This window comes from Cenococcum geophilum (genome assembly GCF_001692895.1).
Source record: "Cenococcum geophilum 1.58 unplaced genomic scaffold K441scaffold_20, whole genome shotgun sequence".
In the NCBI taxonomy this organism is placed as follows: Eukaryota; Fungi; Ascomycota; class Dothideomycetes; order Gloniales; family Gloniaceae; genus Cenococcum; species Cenococcum geophilum.
The window spans coordinates 1,700,283-1,720,232 of record NW_027137578.1 but is presented as its reverse complement, the minus strand read 5'-3'; the positions used below and the strand labels follow the sequence as shown (position 1 = coordinate 1,720,232).

The 19,950-nt window shown below is 34.3% G+C and overlaps 1 protein-coding gene across 1 annotated transcript; it reads left to right on the top strand.

Annotated features, from left to right (window-relative positions):
- Positions 1-2,420: 2,420 nt before the first annotated feature.
- Positions 2,421-2,615, top strand: K441DRAFT_559592 (uncharacterized protein; the record flags this gene model as incomplete). Its single annotated transcript, XM_067643459.1, has 1 exon — positions 2,421-2,615. A coding segment is annotated over one exon (195 nt), but the record flags the coding sequence as incomplete, so codon positions are not given.
- Between the last annotated feature and the right edge of the window lie 17,335 nt (positions 2,616-19,950).

Below are 19,950 nucleotides of genomic sequence, written 5' to 3'. Positions count from 1 at the left end.
TAACCAATATTACCCTTTACTAGGTGCTAAAATATATAACATTAATAATAGTAATTGTCTATTAGAATAAGATAATATTAAAGTTATCTTTAAAACCGTTAATAATTATATACAACTTACTTAGTAATATAGGGCAACTTATACGCATAACACAGTTAACGTCAGATTTATAGCTATTAGTGGGTTATTAGTATAGTAATGCGCTAAATGTATACGCTAGTCCGAGCTTAACGCAGTAAAGTAATAACTATGCCGCTAGCAAAACTAGTATATATATTCCGCACGGCAAAGGTGCTAATAATAATGCTATTAGTCTAGATAACGATAAGGACGACAATAATAGAGATAACGATTTTAGGAATAGTAGCCAAAGCTTAGGCAGCAAAAGCTTAGGCGGTAGTGATTCTAATACTAGCGCCACCGCTACTAACAACGGGCGGCTCTATAGAGAGCATAGGCGCGTATAAGTCCGAATATATTAGCCGTAGCTAGAGTCGGATAATTAGCGCTTACTTGCATATAAGAATAAAATAGGTATAAAGTAGGACAATATATTTAGTTGCTTTCCAGATCGGACGCCGGGTATAGTATAGGCACACTAGCACATATTATAAGGGAAGTAATTTATTAAGGCCGCTATAATATTCTTAGGATCTCCTAAACCGTTCTTATAGAGTAAAGTTTATTATAACTATAGCACTTTATCCTATTTGCTACTAAGTTCCCTTAATATTTCGTTTATAGAGTTATATACACTATACCAACATTAAGAAATAATTTTAATCTCCCTAAAGAAGTTAGTCTCTAAATCTCTCCTTCTTTTTATTATCTAATTTTGTCTAAAGCGGCGAAGTTTTATAATATTATAGAAAATTTAGAAACCTAGCCTATAATCTTCTTAATATACATATCCTATTCTTTTTATACGTAGCTAGTTAAAACAGAGTATAGGGAGTTAAAATAATTAAAAGCATTTATTAGAAATAACAGCCTTAATACTAATTAGATACTAGCTCTACAATAAAAGTTCCCCTCCCGCTCTAAAAACACTAAAGAAAAGCCTAAACTTAGAAGACTATTAACCTAAATTGCTAACACTAGCCTTTCTATATACCGATATTATAGTACCTTAAAGAGGAAACACACGTCGCCTTTATTTATTTAGTACTCCTTTAGGAATAGTTCTAATATCCCCTACTATAAAGCAAGACATACTAAACTAGGACATATAAGGGGTACCTTAACTTTTAGTAACTTAATCTCTTTATATATATTAATATTTACTACAGTTCTGCATATACTTTATACTATAGCTATTTATAAACGCCAAAGACCTCTTCTACCTAAAAATTACGATTGCATCGTTGCTATTATGCTTAAGTCGCGCGCAAATTTATGCAAGGTTGCCACCCTAGTTGGTACTTCTAATTAGACCTATTAGGGATCCTAGGCTAAGCTAATACCGTAACTAAATATATATAAGTAAGCCGAGGTTAACCTATAGCTTATAGTATATATAGCTAGTATTTCTTATAACCTTAAGGCTAAGCCCCACGTGGTAAGGACACCTGGCCTAACGCTATTAAGCTTAAAAAATGCTATAGGCTGTTTAGTATACCACCCTAAGTTTTAAGGCAGCGTTAATAGAGCCTTAGTAAAGGCTCCCATTCTTTAACCGTATAGACACAAAGCCGAAGCCTAGAGCCACCTCCGCCGCCGCCTCCGAGCATTTTTAATAACGCGCTTAATCTGCGACTTCTTAAGGCGCAACTTATGGAGACCGCATTGGCTATAACAAACTGCTTACAGTATTTAATAGACCATATTGTTTCTTAACCACGTCCGTCCTGTTATTAAGCTTACTACTATCCACCCTATTCTATAATCGCGCCTCCCCGTTATAAACTAACGTACCTTACTACCTTCCTTAAGCCACTTCGCCGCCATAACTATATTCCCTAACACGGTTTTAGTAATAATATCCCTCTCTTAACCCTTCTATAGAAGAATTATACCCTTTAGTAATAAATAGCTGCTTATATAAGCTGTACAAGTTATATTAACTTAAAACCGCCCCTACTCCTCTACCGCGTAACTAAAAGATAACTGCTATTAGATTCCTAACCGGGTTTAATATAATGAACTACCCTAGCTTTAAACCTATAAGCATAGTATACCTAAACTTCTCCTTTAATACTATTATTAAATATCCTTACTAAGTAGAAGAAGAGCCCGCTATTAAAGTTAAGAGATAAATCTACGAGTGGTTTTAGTAATATAGCGGGCATAAAGGTCTGCTAAAGTTTTATAATACCTTTAAATCTAGCATCCGGCTAGAATATATAAGTAAAAATAGACTCCGCTAATACATCCAAACCCATAAGATTTATACTAAGTAACGCCTTTAATAGGCTTAATAAGTCACTAGTGCATTTACCTTTATTTATTTAATAAATGTCATTTATACGGATCTAACGTGCGGTAATATTTCCTTAGGCAATAACCTACACGCGAAGCTCCTTAACTTTAGTGGCTCCTTATTAGATAGCTCTAAGCTATCTATTATAGTAACTATAAGCTATAAATATCCTAGAGCCAACCTAAAATTAACTTAGGCAGACCTGTTTGCCCTTAGCTCTACCCTATATAAAATCTAAATAGGCAAACCTCTATACTTTAAGCTTAGGCTTAAAGAGATAAAAATTACTAATTTATTTAAATAATCTAAGTTTCCTAAGATAAAAAGTCTAGAACTAATGGGCGATATTATTATAGGGTATTAGTAAGGCAGGTTTATAAATATAGATAATATTCTTAAAGGTTACCACTTATTAATCTCCCTTAACTATTATATACTAACGCCGTTTAGCTATTAACTTCTATAGTAAAACCTATCCCTTTACTCCTCCCCTTCTTATAATAACTATTACAGTTTTAGTTTTTAGCTTGCTTATATTCCTTACCTATAAATTAGCAAGGCGATAATAAATTAGGAGGATGGGGCTATATAATAAGCGTAAAGTAGGCATTTTTTAGGCTTCTTAGAACTGCTAAAGGTAATTATTTATCCATTTACCTCTTTAGCCAGTATAGGCTTGTTATAAGGGCTAGTCGCCATACTACCATCCCAGTAGTAATTATATAATTATTTAGGGAAAGTATAATTCTGCTTATATTTAGAGTATAAGTAGGGGTTGTTAACGTAGGTATATATTTTGCTTAAGTTAAGGTACGTCTCTATACTTAGGGATAAACGTTAGATAAGCTAAGTTAGCCATCTTATACCTAAGAGCATTAGCTATAACAATATACCTCTAGCTAGCTCTTAACGCTAATAATATGGAGCGCCTATATTGGCTAGCTGGGATATAACATGCATTAAGTGTCTATAGGTTACTAGATTTTGGAAATACTGTCTAAAAAACCCCACTAGTTAATGTATATTAATAGCGCGTTTTCAAACAAGGGCAGGAGGGCATAGTTAGATTTTATTAATCGCATAATAAGCTAGCGCGTTAGATTAGGCCGCTCTAAGTGCACTTTATAGTTCTATTAACCCTTCTCCTATAAGTGCACTTAGCTTATTACCCGCGCGCCACTAATAAGGCCATTACTAACTTTCTATGGCTGCTAGAGCTGTAGTATTATAGAACCTTTCCCCCTTTATAACGCTTGGAATATATAAAATCCGCTTTAATAACTATAATTAATAAAAACTGGTAACTATTAGATATGCCTCTAAAATCTTAGATCACTATAGGGGTATTACTATTTAAAATTAAAGGCTCGGCCTGTTGTGTAGAAGAAAAGGGGGCAGCCTACTAGGTGGAAGAATCGGCGGTAATAGTAGTACTGTCCTTTTTAGCTTAAAGTTCTATTTCTAGCTTAAGTTCTATTTACGGCGCATTTTATAGGAAAACGAATATGCATTATATAGCTAGATTAGTACGAATATCCTATCTATTAGTATATAATTCTTAATGGCTTTAAGAACCTCTTTACACCGCTTACTATTTTATAACCAATAAACGCGAAACTGCATCTTAGTAACTACCTATTTCTTTCGGCCTCATCTAACGCATGTGTAATAACCACCTTTAGTAATAGATACTAGACTATCCTTATCTCCTCTTTACCCTTATTAATTTTAGTCTATACCATAAGTATAAAAGGACGCTAGCGCTTTAGAGAATTGTCATAAGATCTATTTACTCCTTTATTAAGCGTAAATACCGGCCTATCTTTATTCTTAGAAATTCCCGTTAGTATCTACTTATTAGTATGGCCACGGATTATATTAATATACTTTAGGAGTTTTAGATCGTCCAATGACTGGCAGACAATCTTTATACTACGACGTCTATATCCTAATACCGCTTTAAGCCTAAACGTTTAATAATTATTAAGGTAAAGTTTTGCTATTATAAGAAACATAATAATAAAATCCTTATAGCGGTTAGTTTTCTTCTATAACAATATAAACTAGTTACTTATATAAACTTCTAGACGCCTTAATGCCCCAGCTAAACTAAAAGCAGTTAGCTAAAGAACGTTATCCCTAACTAGTGCTCCTACGGCTAAACTAAAAACGGTTAGCTAAAGGAAGTAGTCCCTAATTAGTGCTACTAGAGTGAAGTAAGGTAATGTCTCAGTCTTATTATCCTTATCCGTTAGGGATTTAAGAGATAATAATTGCGTAGGGGTTAAGGGTGCGCTTAGTTCCTCTTTAAAGTGGCCTTAAGTAAGCCTATTCTCCACTCTAGAGTATATAAAGGGGGTATTAATATTATTAGGGTAGTTTAGGTCCTTATTAGCATTTACAGAAAAGGGAAAGGGCTAGCTTAGCGTGCTAACACTAGAAGAAATCGCCGTCGCTCTAATACCGCTGGGAGAGTTAAGCTCGGAAGGTATTAGCCTCTCGTTAATACCTATTAGAGGGCGAAAAAGATAGGGCTAAACGCTTATCGTTATATCGTTAACACTAGGGTTAGTAGTAATTACCATCTCCCTAATACTATAAGAAGAGTTAAGCCTAATAGGTATTAGTTCCTTATTAATATCTACTAAAGGGGGAGGATAAAAATAGGGCTAGATATTACTTGTTATATTATTACCGTAAGAGTTAATAGTGTTCTTATTAGTCTTGTCTAATAATAAGTCTCTAGTGCGTATAATTCGCCTTTAGTTACTCATAGAGCTAGCAGCCTAATAGCTCGGAGTTGCCATAGGAAGTTATTAATAGATTTTCGTTACCGGTTATAGAAGGGAAGTATTTATAGGAAATAGAAATATAGTATATTAAGTAAACATTTATATAAGGGAAGTACGGTAGAGCTGCTAGCACTAAGCGGCTTCCTATATATAGGGCTGCCTAAATCCTCTATAAGCTAAAGCGCGTAGCGTATACGCCTATAGCTAAATTAAAATATAGTAACAACTTAGAAATACTGTAGAAGTTCGTATATAAGGTTTATTATTGGTTGTATTTATATCTAAATACCTTATTGTATTCTAAGGGAACGGCTTAGTATTTAAATGCGATAAGGCCAAATAGAAGTAAATAGTAAGGCCCGCTTCTATAGTTCTTAGAGCTTAAAGAATTGCGTTAAGATAGTTGGTTAATATAGGACATTCTAATCTTAATTTCGTGGTGGAGACTTAGCGACTAAAAGAATAAATGCCCTATATTTTTGGGTACTGCTTATATAAATAGTAGCATTATAGGGCATAAATTTGTATAAGGCATAGCTGCGTTAATTAGGGTATAATACGCTGCTAATTTCGTAAGGCAAGATAGGCACTACTTGCATTAGGCTTTGATTTAAGCGCCTATCTTTAATAATCTATATAGCTATACCCCTATATACACTACCCGCTACTTATTTTTGTATATTATCTTATATAGGATCCCACGAGAGCCCCTAAATAGGTTTATTAGTTAATTCCCTTTAGGATTCTTTATTCTCTAGAACTAAAATATAACTTAGTAAAAACGTACTAGTTATAATATTTACATTAAACTAACCAGTAGCACTTTTAATAGCTTTCGGTATACGCTAGCTTATAGCCCTCTAGTTTACTTTATTTAACCTATTATCTCTTAGTCTCTTATTTACGCATTCTAAAAAAATTTCCCTTTTAGGTAAATTTATATCATTCTAGCTGCGCCCTAAGCTAATAATATTTCTACTTCCTTATTCGTAAATTTCTGCTAATTCTTATTAAAAAAAGGCGCCTTAGCCTAGGCCTATATACTTGCTAGGAAACGCTACTACTGCTTTAGGTTATACTAAACTATATCCCGCACCTGCTTTATAGTAGCATTAGCCCTAATATCCATTATGCGTAGTGGCGTTTAAAAATGGGTATTAGTAAAATTACTAAGTCCTAATATGTCGTGGTAAAGCGGGGTTTCGCAAATAGAGAATTTTAAATTATTTAAGTGTCTTGGCTAACGCCACTAGAATTACCCCTACTAGTTTAGTTTTATAAGACTAGTCCTCCCACCCTCCCTAGGATTGCACTAACTATTTAACTAAATACCACTAGTTTTAGCAGCCGCGCCGGACGTAGCCTACCTAATACTTCTACTACGTTACGGAATATGCAGAAGAACTATATAAGGTTACTATGTAGGCAGCCCCTAGCTAATACGTTAGATCTTTCTTACACTAATAGCCCAGTTATTAGAAGGATAATTTATTTTATAGATTATAAAACCTCCCTAACGCTCCGTATAAGCTAGGAAAATAATTTACTTATAGAGTAAAGATTATCTTTATACTATTTTCCAATACCTAAAATATAACTCTTAATAATATATAATTATGAAAATGGCTAGTACAAGGCCTACGTAACTATATTATAGACACCCTTATAATATAACCACTATAAGAAAATTGGAAAAAGGAGCTCTTGCTACACCCGGCCTAAAAAGACTAAAACCAACTAAAAGAACCCTAAAAAACACCTAGAGAATCCCCCTAAGATATATGCATCGCAGGGGAGGCATACGTTAAACGATGGTAGTTTGCACTCGCNCATGTCTACCAGAACCACGCCTAGTAATAGCCCTCTATAATAAAAACGGGCGAATACTATACTATAAAGCGGAAAGACCCCTATTAAGAAGGCATCTAATAAAATATAAAGCCTATTAGACGCGTTTAGTATCCATAGATGCGGGGGAGCAACCGTTAGCTATAACGAACTAATATAGCTAGTAGAATGGCTCCGCCAGTCTAGTAAACCTTAGGCGCCCCTCTAGCAAACCCTTAATTAAATCCTCTAACGGCTAAGTAAAATTAAAAATAAATAAAACCCTTCCTTACCGGTGAACCGCACCTGGGCCACTATAGCTATGTGTCTATAGTATAGGGAACCTACCCCCCTAAAGATAATATCTGGGTATATAATTATAATATAACTAAATATAGAAAAAGCAGAGGGGCTTAGGGGATAATTAGAAATAAAAGTCCTTATAGAGATTCGTAAAAAGGTTTATAACGCTATTATAGTCTAATACCTTAGGAGCGGAGATATTAGAGTTACCTTAAGGGACTAATAGATAAAGGAACGAGTCGTTAGGGTAGGGGACAGGCTAGGAGAATATATTGGCATAAAAGTGCTCTGTAAAGATTACCCAGTTAAAGTCCTAGTGGTTCCCCTAAGCCTTAGGGTAGAAAAGGGACATTAGGTAGATAATATAGCAACTATATATAAGATAGTAAAATAAACGGAACGCCTTATACTAGGACTAAAGATTACCTAAATCTAATAGCTTTAATAGGAAAATGTAAACTAAGTATATAATAAGAATAATAAAAGAACACAAGGGTCGCTAAAAACTCGCTAGGGAAACGCCAGTTAAACGTATAGCTCCCTTATTATTAGCACATATACACTAAAAATATAAAAACTCCTTATTTAAAAAGGTATTATTATAAATAGCCTTATATATAACGTAAGGCTTTATAACTATAGACTCTGCCTAGAATAATACTATTGCTATATATAATAGGGGTATACCTAATCCACATACGCAGTATAGGTATACTACGGCCACTATATAGGCCCCTATAATATAAGGCACTGCTTAAATTAAGACTAAATAAAATGCGTAAACTGCTACTAAAGCATACATAAGGCGTAGGAGAGAGAAGACTATATTAAATATAGGAGATAAAAGGTTAGGGCTTAACAGCTATAGGAACAACTGCACGCTAGGTTATATAAATAAAAACAATAGGCGATAAGCTAGGGGGGCGTAGGTGCCTTTCTAGCGTTTCCTACCTTTAATACTAGGGGGCTAGGCTAGCTATCCCAAGCCTTAACGGGCCGGAAGCGACGCCGCGCGATATTACTAGACCGTATAGGGATATAAGGGTTATAGGGGATATAAGGGAGAGGACGCCCTATAGAAAGACCCTTATAGATAGCTATAGTAAGCTTAAAACCAGGATAATTAAGAATTAGACTTAACGCGGCAAATATAACATTTGCAGCTAACTTTTAAAGGGTATATAGCTAACTAGTAAGAATAGGGGAAGAACCGGAAATAATAATAGATTTAGATATAAAAGCGCTAGTAGGAATATAAGATATAGGTATAGAAAGCTCTATACAAAATAAGTAATAACTAGGGTATAGATATAAGAGATAAAAGTTTTAAATATCCTAGAGAAAGTGGAAATAGAAGAAGTAAGGAATAACGGAGAGGTAAAGGACCCTTACTAGGGGTCCGCTACCTATCTATTATATAGTATAACTATAGCAACACAAACTACCATCTTATAAGGCCCCTACTAGATAGTCTAGACCTAGAGAAATACTATATCCTTGCTATACAAGAGCCGTACTATAATGCCTATATATAATTAACATACTGCCCCTAAGGATTCCAGCTCCTATATAAACTAAAAGTAGCCACACGCGTATGCTTTATAATTAGTAAAACTATTAGCCTATCCTTATAGTTATAGCAGGTAGTTAATTTAGATATTATAGCTATAACGATCTAGATATATAGAGGACCGGTATAAATTATTAATATATATAACCCTAGGGTTAAAGGGGTCCTATAAATAGAGAATATTATATTAGTAATAAGCTTACTTAAAACTAAAGGCATAAAGTCTATCCTATTAGGAGATATAAACCTTCACCATCCGTAGTAGGGGGGTATCCATATTACTGCTAAATAATAGGTAGAGTGCCTACTAAAAGCTATAGACACCTAGGGCCTTAAGCTAGCTACCCCCCCTAGAGCAATTATATAGCAATAAGGATCCGCCAAAAGTATAATTAACCTTATATTTATGGACGAAGGCCTATACTAGAGACTTAAAAGGTATAACCCTAAAGAAGAATAGGCACTTACCTTAGACTATATCCCCATTTAGATACAGCTAGATTTAGATATTAAGGCGTAACTAAATAGCAAAAGATATATAATAAGGATGCTTAAAGCAGACAGTTTCCTTAATATAGTTAAATAACAACTCTAAGACCTAAAAAAAATCCACCTAATACTAAACAAGCGAGGCTTATTAGCCACCCCTAAGGAAATTAACCGAAGACTAGAAAGGATCTAGGCAGCAATTAAAAATAGGCTAAAAGAGTACTACCTGGTCTTAAGACCGGGCCCCTATATATAATACGCTTGGTCCGTATAATACGCGGTTCTTATAGCTAGCCAACAACAAGTAAAAAGGAAATACTTAAGTAGCTATAACCCTAAAGATAAGAGACGATATAAAGACATAAGAAACCAGTTAAAGAATACCCTAAAAAAAGAAGTAAGGAATAACTGGAGACGATTTATAAACAAGTATACTTTTAACCCGAGCCTCCCCTATAATAAGGGCCTATAGGCTATAGCAAAATAGGTAAAGAAAAAGGCAGGGCGACTAGTAGAAGACTTATACTTACTACCCCTATAAAGAGCAGGGGAATTATAGGCTACTAATAATAACGATAAGAAGGCAAAGATCCTTATAAAAAGGTTCTTCCCCTAACCAGCTTTAGTAGACCTTAGTAATATTACGGGTAAAGCACTAGTAACTCACCTATAGGTTAACAGCGATATAATAATAGAGGAAATGGCCAGAACCATTAGCCGCCTTTTAAATAATATAGTACTAGGTTTAGATAGGATTCTAAATAAGGCCTTAAAGACCTATAGACTATTTATAGCACCTTAGCTTACAGATATAGCTAGAGCATGCTTTGCTATAGGCTACTACCTATAACTTAGAAGATTTATAATAATAGTTATTTTATAAAAAGAAGGTAAAGCAGATTACTTAATCCCAGGAAGCTACCGCCTTATTGCCTTAGAAAACACCCTTAATAAGATTTTAGAAAAGGTAATAGCGGACCGCATAGTAGACATAGCTAAGGAATACGCCCTACTACTATAGAGCCAAATAGGGGTAAGAAAGAACCGCTTAACACTATTAGTACTTACGCTACTCGCTACCACTATTAAATCTACATAGGCGATGCGAAGGGACTTTATAGTATTAATACTCAGCCTAGATATTAGTGGCGCCTATAATAACATACCCCACGAGCGTCTCCTATATATCCTTAGGGTAAAAGGCTTCTTAAAATAGATTATATAATTTGTCTAAGGGTTTATAGGTTAAAAAGAAATATTACTAGTCTTTAGCGAATACTAGAGCCCCCCTATTATAGTTACAACAGGAATACTACAAGGATTACCCCTCTCGCCTATACTCTTCCTTTTCTTTATAAGCAACCTGCTTAACTCCTTTAAGAAAGGGGCGACCTAGGGAATAGACTTCGTTAACAATATAAACCTAATTATATACGGGCTATCAGCCGTAAAGAATTGCAAAATACTAAAGAAAGCTTATAATACCTATATAGAATAGGTAAGATAATATAGAGTTTAATTCTTACCAGAGAAATACCAGCTAATCTATTTTATAAGAAAACGTAACTAATCTATAGATCTCTAGTATATAATCCATATTTAAGGCTTTAGGGGTTAACCAGTTTAGGGCCTAAGGGTATTAGGAGTATAGGTAGATAGTAAGCTCTAGTAGAGCGTATATGCGGCGTAAGCGGCCTATAAGGGCTAAGGAAGTGTTCGGTTCGGGGTTCAGAAGCGATCTGGAGCCTTCAGATTAGAATTGATCTGGAGCTCCAATCTGATCTGGAGGCGAGTGTTCGGTGTATCTGACGACTTTTCAATCTGAAGCTCCTCCAGATCGGCAAGCGCGTCAAATTCGCACGCCATACCGTATATAGTAGTTGAACTGAAGCTCTTGGCGTCAGATCAATAAGGAGCCCTCAGTTCCAGCTCCAGATTCCAGATTGAATCTGGAGCTCTGCTNATGCATGCGCCCGACCGTCCACCCTACCCAGTATGTCCCCACCACCCCNACCGACGATATTGCTGCTGCAACTGCAGGCCCTATGCGACGTCTGGCTGAGTGGTGATTAATGTGCAGAGACTTCGCTAATTTTAATTCTCATCTGAGGCTTTCTGGAGCGCTCAACCGAACACTCGGCCTCAGATCAGATCGAGTATGACTACCAGATCAAGCGCCACTAAATATCTACTAGTTGACGCCGGTGAAAGCACGGAGCAACCTCAGATTGAAAAAACCTCAGATTGCAACCGAACACTCCCTAAGTATAGTATATCGCATTATCCAGGATCGTTAATTCTATATAGGGCCTATACTTTTAAAGGTCACGCCTACTATATACAGCAGTTATCCGGCTAACTATAACGTATAGGTCTAGTATTTAGGCCATTAGAGAATCTAAAAAAGGCCCCCTAAAGTCGCTCCTTAAACCACTCTAAAAGGCCTAAATAGCCTACCTTTAGAGTATAATAGGCGGATATAAGCGAACGGTTACAGTACTACTTAAGAAGGAAGCCAATATTCCCCCCCTATAACTATATATTAAAGCCGCTATAATATAAAGGGCCTAAAATAAACGTAACTCTAATATTATAAAGTATATTAAGACATGCCTAAATAAACTATAAAGGGATCTTAAGGCGCCCCGTAGGAGAATAAACTAATAACCCTAAAATAGGGAAGATATATTAAAGAAACAGGTAAAGAAAGTAGAAGAAAAATAGTGCTGCTTTAGGGCCTAGGCCTATATAGAGGAGGAAGAGAGACGCGTAAGAGGCTAGTAAAGATAATAGTAAGAGAGAGAAAGGAGCTAAAGTAGAGTATAAAAGAATACTAAGAAACCATCTACCATAATATAATACTGGTTAGACTAACGCTAAAGAGGTATATAGGAGTTAAAGGTATAGAGGCTAACTAAGGTAAGAGGAACCTAAGCCGTAGTATAGTTAACGCTATAGGGGGTAAATACTCTAGGGCTCTAAGAAGGCCTAATAAAGGCAGAAAATATAATAGTAATACTCTTAAGAACAGGAATAATAGAACTAAAAGACTAGCTCTACCGGGTAGGTATCTTAGTAGGTAGCCTAAGATGTAAATATAGCTAGCTAAGACAGACACCAAAACACGTAATACTATTATGCCCCTTATATACCAACTAAGAAGCAATACTTTTAGTAGCTAGCATAGAGAACTATAATACACTACTCTTAATATAAAAAGGCCTTAAGGCGGTAACCTAGTAGCTTATTAGCTAAAATATACTAAACTAGTTCCAGGTTATAAGGGAAATAGTAATAAAGGGTAGGGGGGTAAGCAACGGGCGCCCCCTAATAACTCTACAGTAGTAAAGTAAAGTTTGCGATACTAGCGCGTCCGTAGGCTTATTACGGCAGCAGTAGTTCCTAAAGAGGTTAAAAAGTAAGGTAGTAGGAGCACTATAGGTAACTTGTAGGCGCCTTATAGACACCTTATAAGCAAGTCCTAAAAGGCAGGGAGATAGATTATAGGGTTTTCTTAAATAGAGTTTTCTCCCCATATGTATATAAGGAGTAGTTCGCGTAGGCCCAATAGGGATCCAAATCGGACGTTAAGTAATGAATTATTATTATTAACTATATTATATATTAGTAAACTAATAGCTAAAATTAGAGGGGCTTTGTATATTAAAGTTGACCTTATAACCTTAATTGCCGTCTTAGTAGTATGCACTTATATCCCAATTATGCCTATATACCTAAAACTTAATAGCTAAATAGAAAATGCGTATTTAGAGCAATTTTATTAAAGCTACAATCGCAAACTCTAACTAAGAGTAATACTAGCGTAATAAAGCTAGACGCGCTAGACCTTAGAATCTTTAATTAACCCTTTAAAGAGGTATATTATATAGAAAAATAATAATAAGTAGAAAACGGCACTATATAACGCTATTTTAATAATAAAAGGGTTCGGATACTATAAAAACTAAGCAATTATAATAAGGAAGAAGGCAAAGTAAGTAAATCTACTAATAGGAGCTATAATCTTAAATATCTAAGAAAATAGAAAAGAGTAAAGATGAAAGTGGGAGTAGGGTAGCTTATAATAATATTATTCCTTAAAAATAAGGTGGGCTATATAAACGCTATATTATTACCGCTAAATAACTTAACTAAGCGGCTTCCTAATAAGTTGTTACCCTAACCTTAGGCGATAAAAGGCACTTAGGGCATATAGGGGTTAGTTACCTCCTCTATTCTATTACTAGATTAAGTATTTAATACTATTTATAATTTTAGGTAATGCTAAATAGAAAAAGAGAAGAGTATAAATCTTTCATTTTAGCTAGTAACTTGCAAGTTTTCTACATCCTTATACCCTATATTAATCTTTATCCCCTAGCTATACGCTTATAATGCGGCGCTATAGTTTATAAGTACTAAAACCGTATAGATACTTTACCGGACCTTCTATTAACTTAGTCTTAATATTAAACCTAAAGTGTCTTAGAACGGATTGGCTTACTAATATAACTAACACTTATATCTTCTTTCCCTCTTCATCCTGCTTTTCTACTGCTATTTTAATAAGTATTCTGCCTAGACTAGACTTCTAATAAAACTCGTATATAGTAAGAGTAGAGATTTTTATCTAGTAATTTTAGGAGTACCTAGCGCAAAATTAGCTATGCCCCTAAGCCTATAACCTAAGAACTATACTAATACCCCTTAGCGTGAGTTTTTTCCTTATAAAACTTAATATTATTTAGGTTTTTATCTTAATATAGATTTTTAATACTATTTAGGAGGCTCTCTACTAGCCGCCTACTTAATTAAAACCTCCCTCTAATAAGCCTCCCCTTAAGCCTCTGCCACCTATTAAGCCTCCTCCTTCTTCTTAGCCGCTTAAGCTTTAGAACTAACTAAATATAAAGGGTAGAAATATAAAGAAGGCAACGTTTAAAGTTAGCTTTATATAGTAGTAGTAGCAAGAATAATAGGCTTTAGATGGGTAGGAGGATTAACACCAAGCAGCGGATATTAGGTGGCGTATAGTTAATCAAACTATAAGGAAGTGGGTAAGGAAGAAGGACCCTACTACTACCTCTAGGGAGGCTGTAGGTAACGGCACAGCCTCTACTAGTAGCTTAATTAACGTAGACGTTAGAGGAAGGTCCTTAGAGCTACCCGTAAATCGTCCTCTAGAGCCTCTAAAACACTAAATATCTATATAAATAATTAACAAGAAAATAGGAAAAAGGCAGTAATAAGAGGTTGCTGCTTAACCAGAAGACCTTAAAGAGTTAGTAGAGAAGCCAGTACAGGGTAGGAACCTACGGTCGCGTAAAGCCCGCAACCTTAAAAATATATAGCTTATTAATGAATCAATTAATCGCCTATATATTGCCTTGTATTTAAAGCCTTAAGAACAAATTTAATGCGTCTAGCGTTAAAATTTATATTCTGCCGGTGGGCGGTAAGCCAAACTTCCTAATTAGGAAGGTACAAGAACTTTTATTAAACCTCCGTTATTAAAATTAAACGAGAGGTGCTAACTAAGCTCTGGATATATTGTAAGGACAAAGTCCGTATATAATCTAGATAGACATTAACCGCATCTACTATATTACGAATTAATTAATATTCATCGTCTGCGTTATCTCTATCATTAATTAGACGCTTAAGATACCTCTACTATAACCCTATAACCTTATAATTCTAATAGGTTATAAGCCTAGGTAGCAATACCTCTTCTAACTTAAAAATTAACCCCTAAAATAACCTTATCTACCTTGACCTTAACGGCGCCTATATATTATTATAAGGCTAGTAAAATCGCTATCTTTAATAGAGACAACTTCGTAGATTAGGAGCGCACCTATAAAGCAGCCCTAATTATAGTAGAAGAATAGAATTTTATTACTAGTATAAAGGACCTAGCTTAAGTTAATTTAGCTAATAAAAGAAGAAGAAGGGGGGAAGCAAATAAGATTATCTTTAACTCTATAGGAGATGACCGTTAAGAAGAGATACGTACGATAATAAAGGAGTATAATATTTAGGGAATACGTTAGGAAAAAATTTAGCAGCATTTAGCTAGCATTTTCAGCATTTCGCAGCATTTCGTAGCATTTAAAATAGACTATACGCATTAAGCAGCATCTAGGCAGCTATATATATATATATTATATAAAAAAATATTTTTAGATAGATAATTAGATATAGTATATTATGTAATAATTTTTTTTATAAATTTGACCTTTTTTTTTTTAGAAGTAGAATAACTTATGTAATTTATAAGTAATTTATAAAAAAAATTATTATATAATATACTATATCCAATTATCTATCTAAAAATATTTTATATATATATAATATATATATATAGCTGCCTAGATGCTGCTTAATGCGTATGGTCTATTTTAAATACTGCGAAATGCTGCGAAATGCTAAAAATGCTAGCTAAATGCTACTAAATTTTTTCCTAACGTATGGGAAGGAATAAAGAAGTTTAATAAGGCTAATAACGAGGTCTATATCTCTAGACTTTGTAGGGAGTTCTATAGCACTACTTTTAACCCTATAAAGATATAAATCGTTAAGTTTATCTATATACTAAATCGATTTAAGATTAATCTAGCCTTAATATCTTAAGCACTTACTAATAACAATATTAAAGAGTAACTCCTCTTGGCCCTACTAAGCGATATTATATAGTAGAATATAAAGACCTAGTATCTATAAGATAAATAAGACCTTAAGAGCTATATTACCCTTCTTTAGGAGCAAGAGACTGCTCTCCCTATATAAACTGCTGCACTTATATATAAGAGGAAAGACAAACCTAGGAGGAGAAGGAGAAATTAAGGTTAAGGTTAAATAAGGGGCAGAGGTTATGCTAGTAGATTTAATTATTCCTTATTACATTATAGCTCGTTATTTTAAGTAACTAAAGAGCCAAGATAACTAGAAAGAGATAAGTGCAGAGTATACTATTAGAAAGGTCACTACTAAAAAAACTATCCCCTACTTAGATAATTCCAATTTAATAACGCCAGGAAGATAAATTAAGGTATTCTTAAGGTAGAGGAAGTAGGGAATATAGCTATAGCTAAGGAAGAATTTAATAGCGATTTAATCTACCTTAACCTTAACCCTAACCCTAAATATACTATACTTATAACAACTAAGCACTTTACTAGTAACTAATTAGACCTAGTATATTTAAAGAGATAAAATACACCTTATTAAGTCTATACTGTAAATAGGATTATTATCCCTACTATAGGCTATAGCTAAGTTTAAATCGGCAGCTTAAGGCTAAAAGATATCTAGCTTATACCTTCGTTTAAGACAATTAAGCTAATCTTAGTAAGGACTCTTACTTAGGAAGGCTACTTAATTACCTTTAATATAGACGATTAAGCTACTAGCTAGCATAAATTAGGGGCGACATTTAAGGCCACTATAAAGAATAACCTCTACGTACTATAAGAGCCTTAAGGAGCATTTAATACAACAGCGGAAGCATATAATTTATAATTAAACGTTAATAAAACAGATGCTAAACTATAGCATCGCTAAACCGGATACACGAACTATAGTAATCTACTTAAGCTATAGCACTCCTTACTAGGCATGTAGCTTAGGAAGAGAGTAGTACTAGTTAGTAAGAGTATATACGAAGCCTATCTAGCTAGAAAGATGCGAGAAATATTAAGTAAAAAGATAACTAAGCGTAAGAAGATACTTAGTTAAGGGCTATATTTTAATACTACGGAACAAATCGGTATATTAATTAGAGGCTATAACTACTACCTACTAGCCCTAGATAACGCCACGCAATATACTTAGGTTATTCCCCTTAAGACCCTCTAAATCGAAGAGGTACTACCGTATATTAAAGAGATTATTGTAAGGGTAAAGAGATTTACTAGGACTAAAGCTGCATAGATTTAAGCGGATAATAGAAAGGGGGAGTTCGGCCGCAGATTTTAAGACAAACTAATACCCTAGGGTATTAATTTTAAACCTTATCCGCCATACAAGCACTTATATAATGGCGTAATTAAGCGCGCGATCTATACAGTTGACTATAAGACAAGGTTACTTCTATTTTAAGGAAATATACTAATAGAGCTCTAGTGCTATATAGTTAAACACACTATCTAGATTAAAAATTAAGTACTAACCTTAGCACTTCCACTTAATAAATTTAAGCATAGTAGTGCTATTATACTATACGAGGTATATACCTAACAAGTCCCTAACTTAAAAAATCTAGTTATCTTTAGGTATTATACCAACCTAATTAATACGCTTAAGAAACACCCTAGGAAGTATAACTCGTAGATAAGACTTAACTACGTCTTTATAGGATTAAAAGGGAGTAGTTAATTTAAGATAATAAACCTGCATATCTAAGCAATTAAGCTATTTAGAGATGCTAAAGTAAACGAGTATAGGTTCCCTTTTAGAGCACCTTAGGTGCAAGCTATAAGATATAGTAATTAAGCGAAACGCTTAGATTAAGATTAAGCGGGACACTTAAATTACGCTATAAGCTAAGCTACGAACCAACTTAGACCTCCCCCTACTACCTTAAACGGGCTAATAGAGACTCTAGTTATGAGAACTAAGAGTAGGCCAGATAGTAACTAAATAGGCCACTTAAGCTAAGTAGGAAGCCCAGGTCAAGACTAAGTAGGCCACTTAAATTAAGTAGGAAGCCTAGGTTAAGATTAAGTGGGACGCTTAAATCTATAAAGTAATGCTTAGGGTAGGACGCCTATATAAAGTATATTAATACGTATTCCTTATACGCAGAGAATAAGGTCTAAAAGGTTGCTAAATATAAGGGTTTTTAACAATACGGTGGTTTAGTTAGTAATAGCTATAAAAGCTATCTACTTAGAAGCTAAGAACACTACCTCCTTAAGAGCACCTATAGCACCGTTTAACGCTATTAAGCTAGATTAGGCCTTAAGGGAGGACGCTCCTAGCTAGATAAAAGCTATCTTTAGAGAATTTCTCTTTCTTAAGAGAATGCACACCTATACTATTATAAGGGGGAGAGTACTAGAAGGAAGGTTGTTACTTTTAAGTAAGCTAGTTTTAAAGCATAAGTATAACGCTAAGGGAGAAGTAATTTATAAAAAGGTAAGACTATGCATTTGGGGAGACAAGTAGACCCCCAATATTAACTATTTTAAGACATTTGCGTTAGTTGTACGATATAACACCTTTAGGTTTTTAATAGTAAAGGTAGCAGCAGAAGACCTTAAGCTTAACTATATTAACATTAAAACTACATTCTTAACCCCGCTATTATAAGAATAGATCTATATACAGATTTTTAACCTATTAAGAGACTTTAAACCTAACCTTAAGGGGGTAAAAGACGCCTACTTAAAGCTAAATAAGTTACTATATGGCCTAAAGCAGGCACCAAGAGAATGGTTTTAGATGGTTAAGAAGTTCTTTAATAGTATAGGTTTAAAATCGGCTAAAGCTAACCCTAATCTCTTTATAAGAAATGAAGTATATATCTTATTATTTGTTAATAATATACTAATTATAGGAAAGCGCCAAGACCTTAATATTATAAAGATAAGAATTTTAAAAGAATGGAGATGTAAAGACCTAGGCCCTATAGAGGTATTTATAGGCTTCTAAATTAATTAAGATTATATAAATTGAACCCTTAAGCTATATTAGATAATATACACTAAGAAGCTACTTAAACGGCTAAAAATAGACAACTGCAACCCGTCTAAGCTACTAATACTAGCTGGCACTGTTCTAAAACTTAATATTAAAAGTCCCCTTAAGTATAACAATGCGACGGTATACCAACAGATTATTAGCTCTACGATCTACCTATTAAACTGCATACGTCTTAATATCAGCTATGCTATTAGTTAGTTAGCTAGATTTATGGCAGTACTAGAAAAATCGCATTACCGCTTAAGTAAGCAGCTACTAAGATATCTAAACAGCACTCTCGAAATTGGAATTACCTACTTAAATTAAAAGATCTACCTCCCCTTATATAAGCTTACGTTAACTAACTTATCTACTAGCTATAATATCTTTACTAACGCTATATAGGGAACAGAATACAATCGGATATTATTCTAAGGTATAGCAGTTTTTTATTTATTTATATATCCGTTGTATTATACTACGTATAATACTGCGCATGCAGCCTCTAGGCTATGGCGCTATAGTCCTATATACATAAATCCCTTAGGGCAGCTTAATATGTACTAGTAACTATATCCTAGTAGTTTATAAGCCCCTAAACTAGGGGTTTATAGTTCTTTAGTAAAATACTAAGTTATAAGCAACTATTAGGTAATGAGAAAACGGTAGAAGACTATAAGAAATAAGAAATCCTAACGCCTGTCCCTATCCTTTTGTAATTTAATTCTGTCCTTTTGCTTACTAATATCTCTTTACTAGAAGCCTAATAGGAGTTACCTCCTTCTATAAATCCTGCTGTTATTAGCCACTTTCTAATAGCTATCCCTGTCCTACTTAGAAATAGGAAAAGCGCCTCTCTTCCTTTT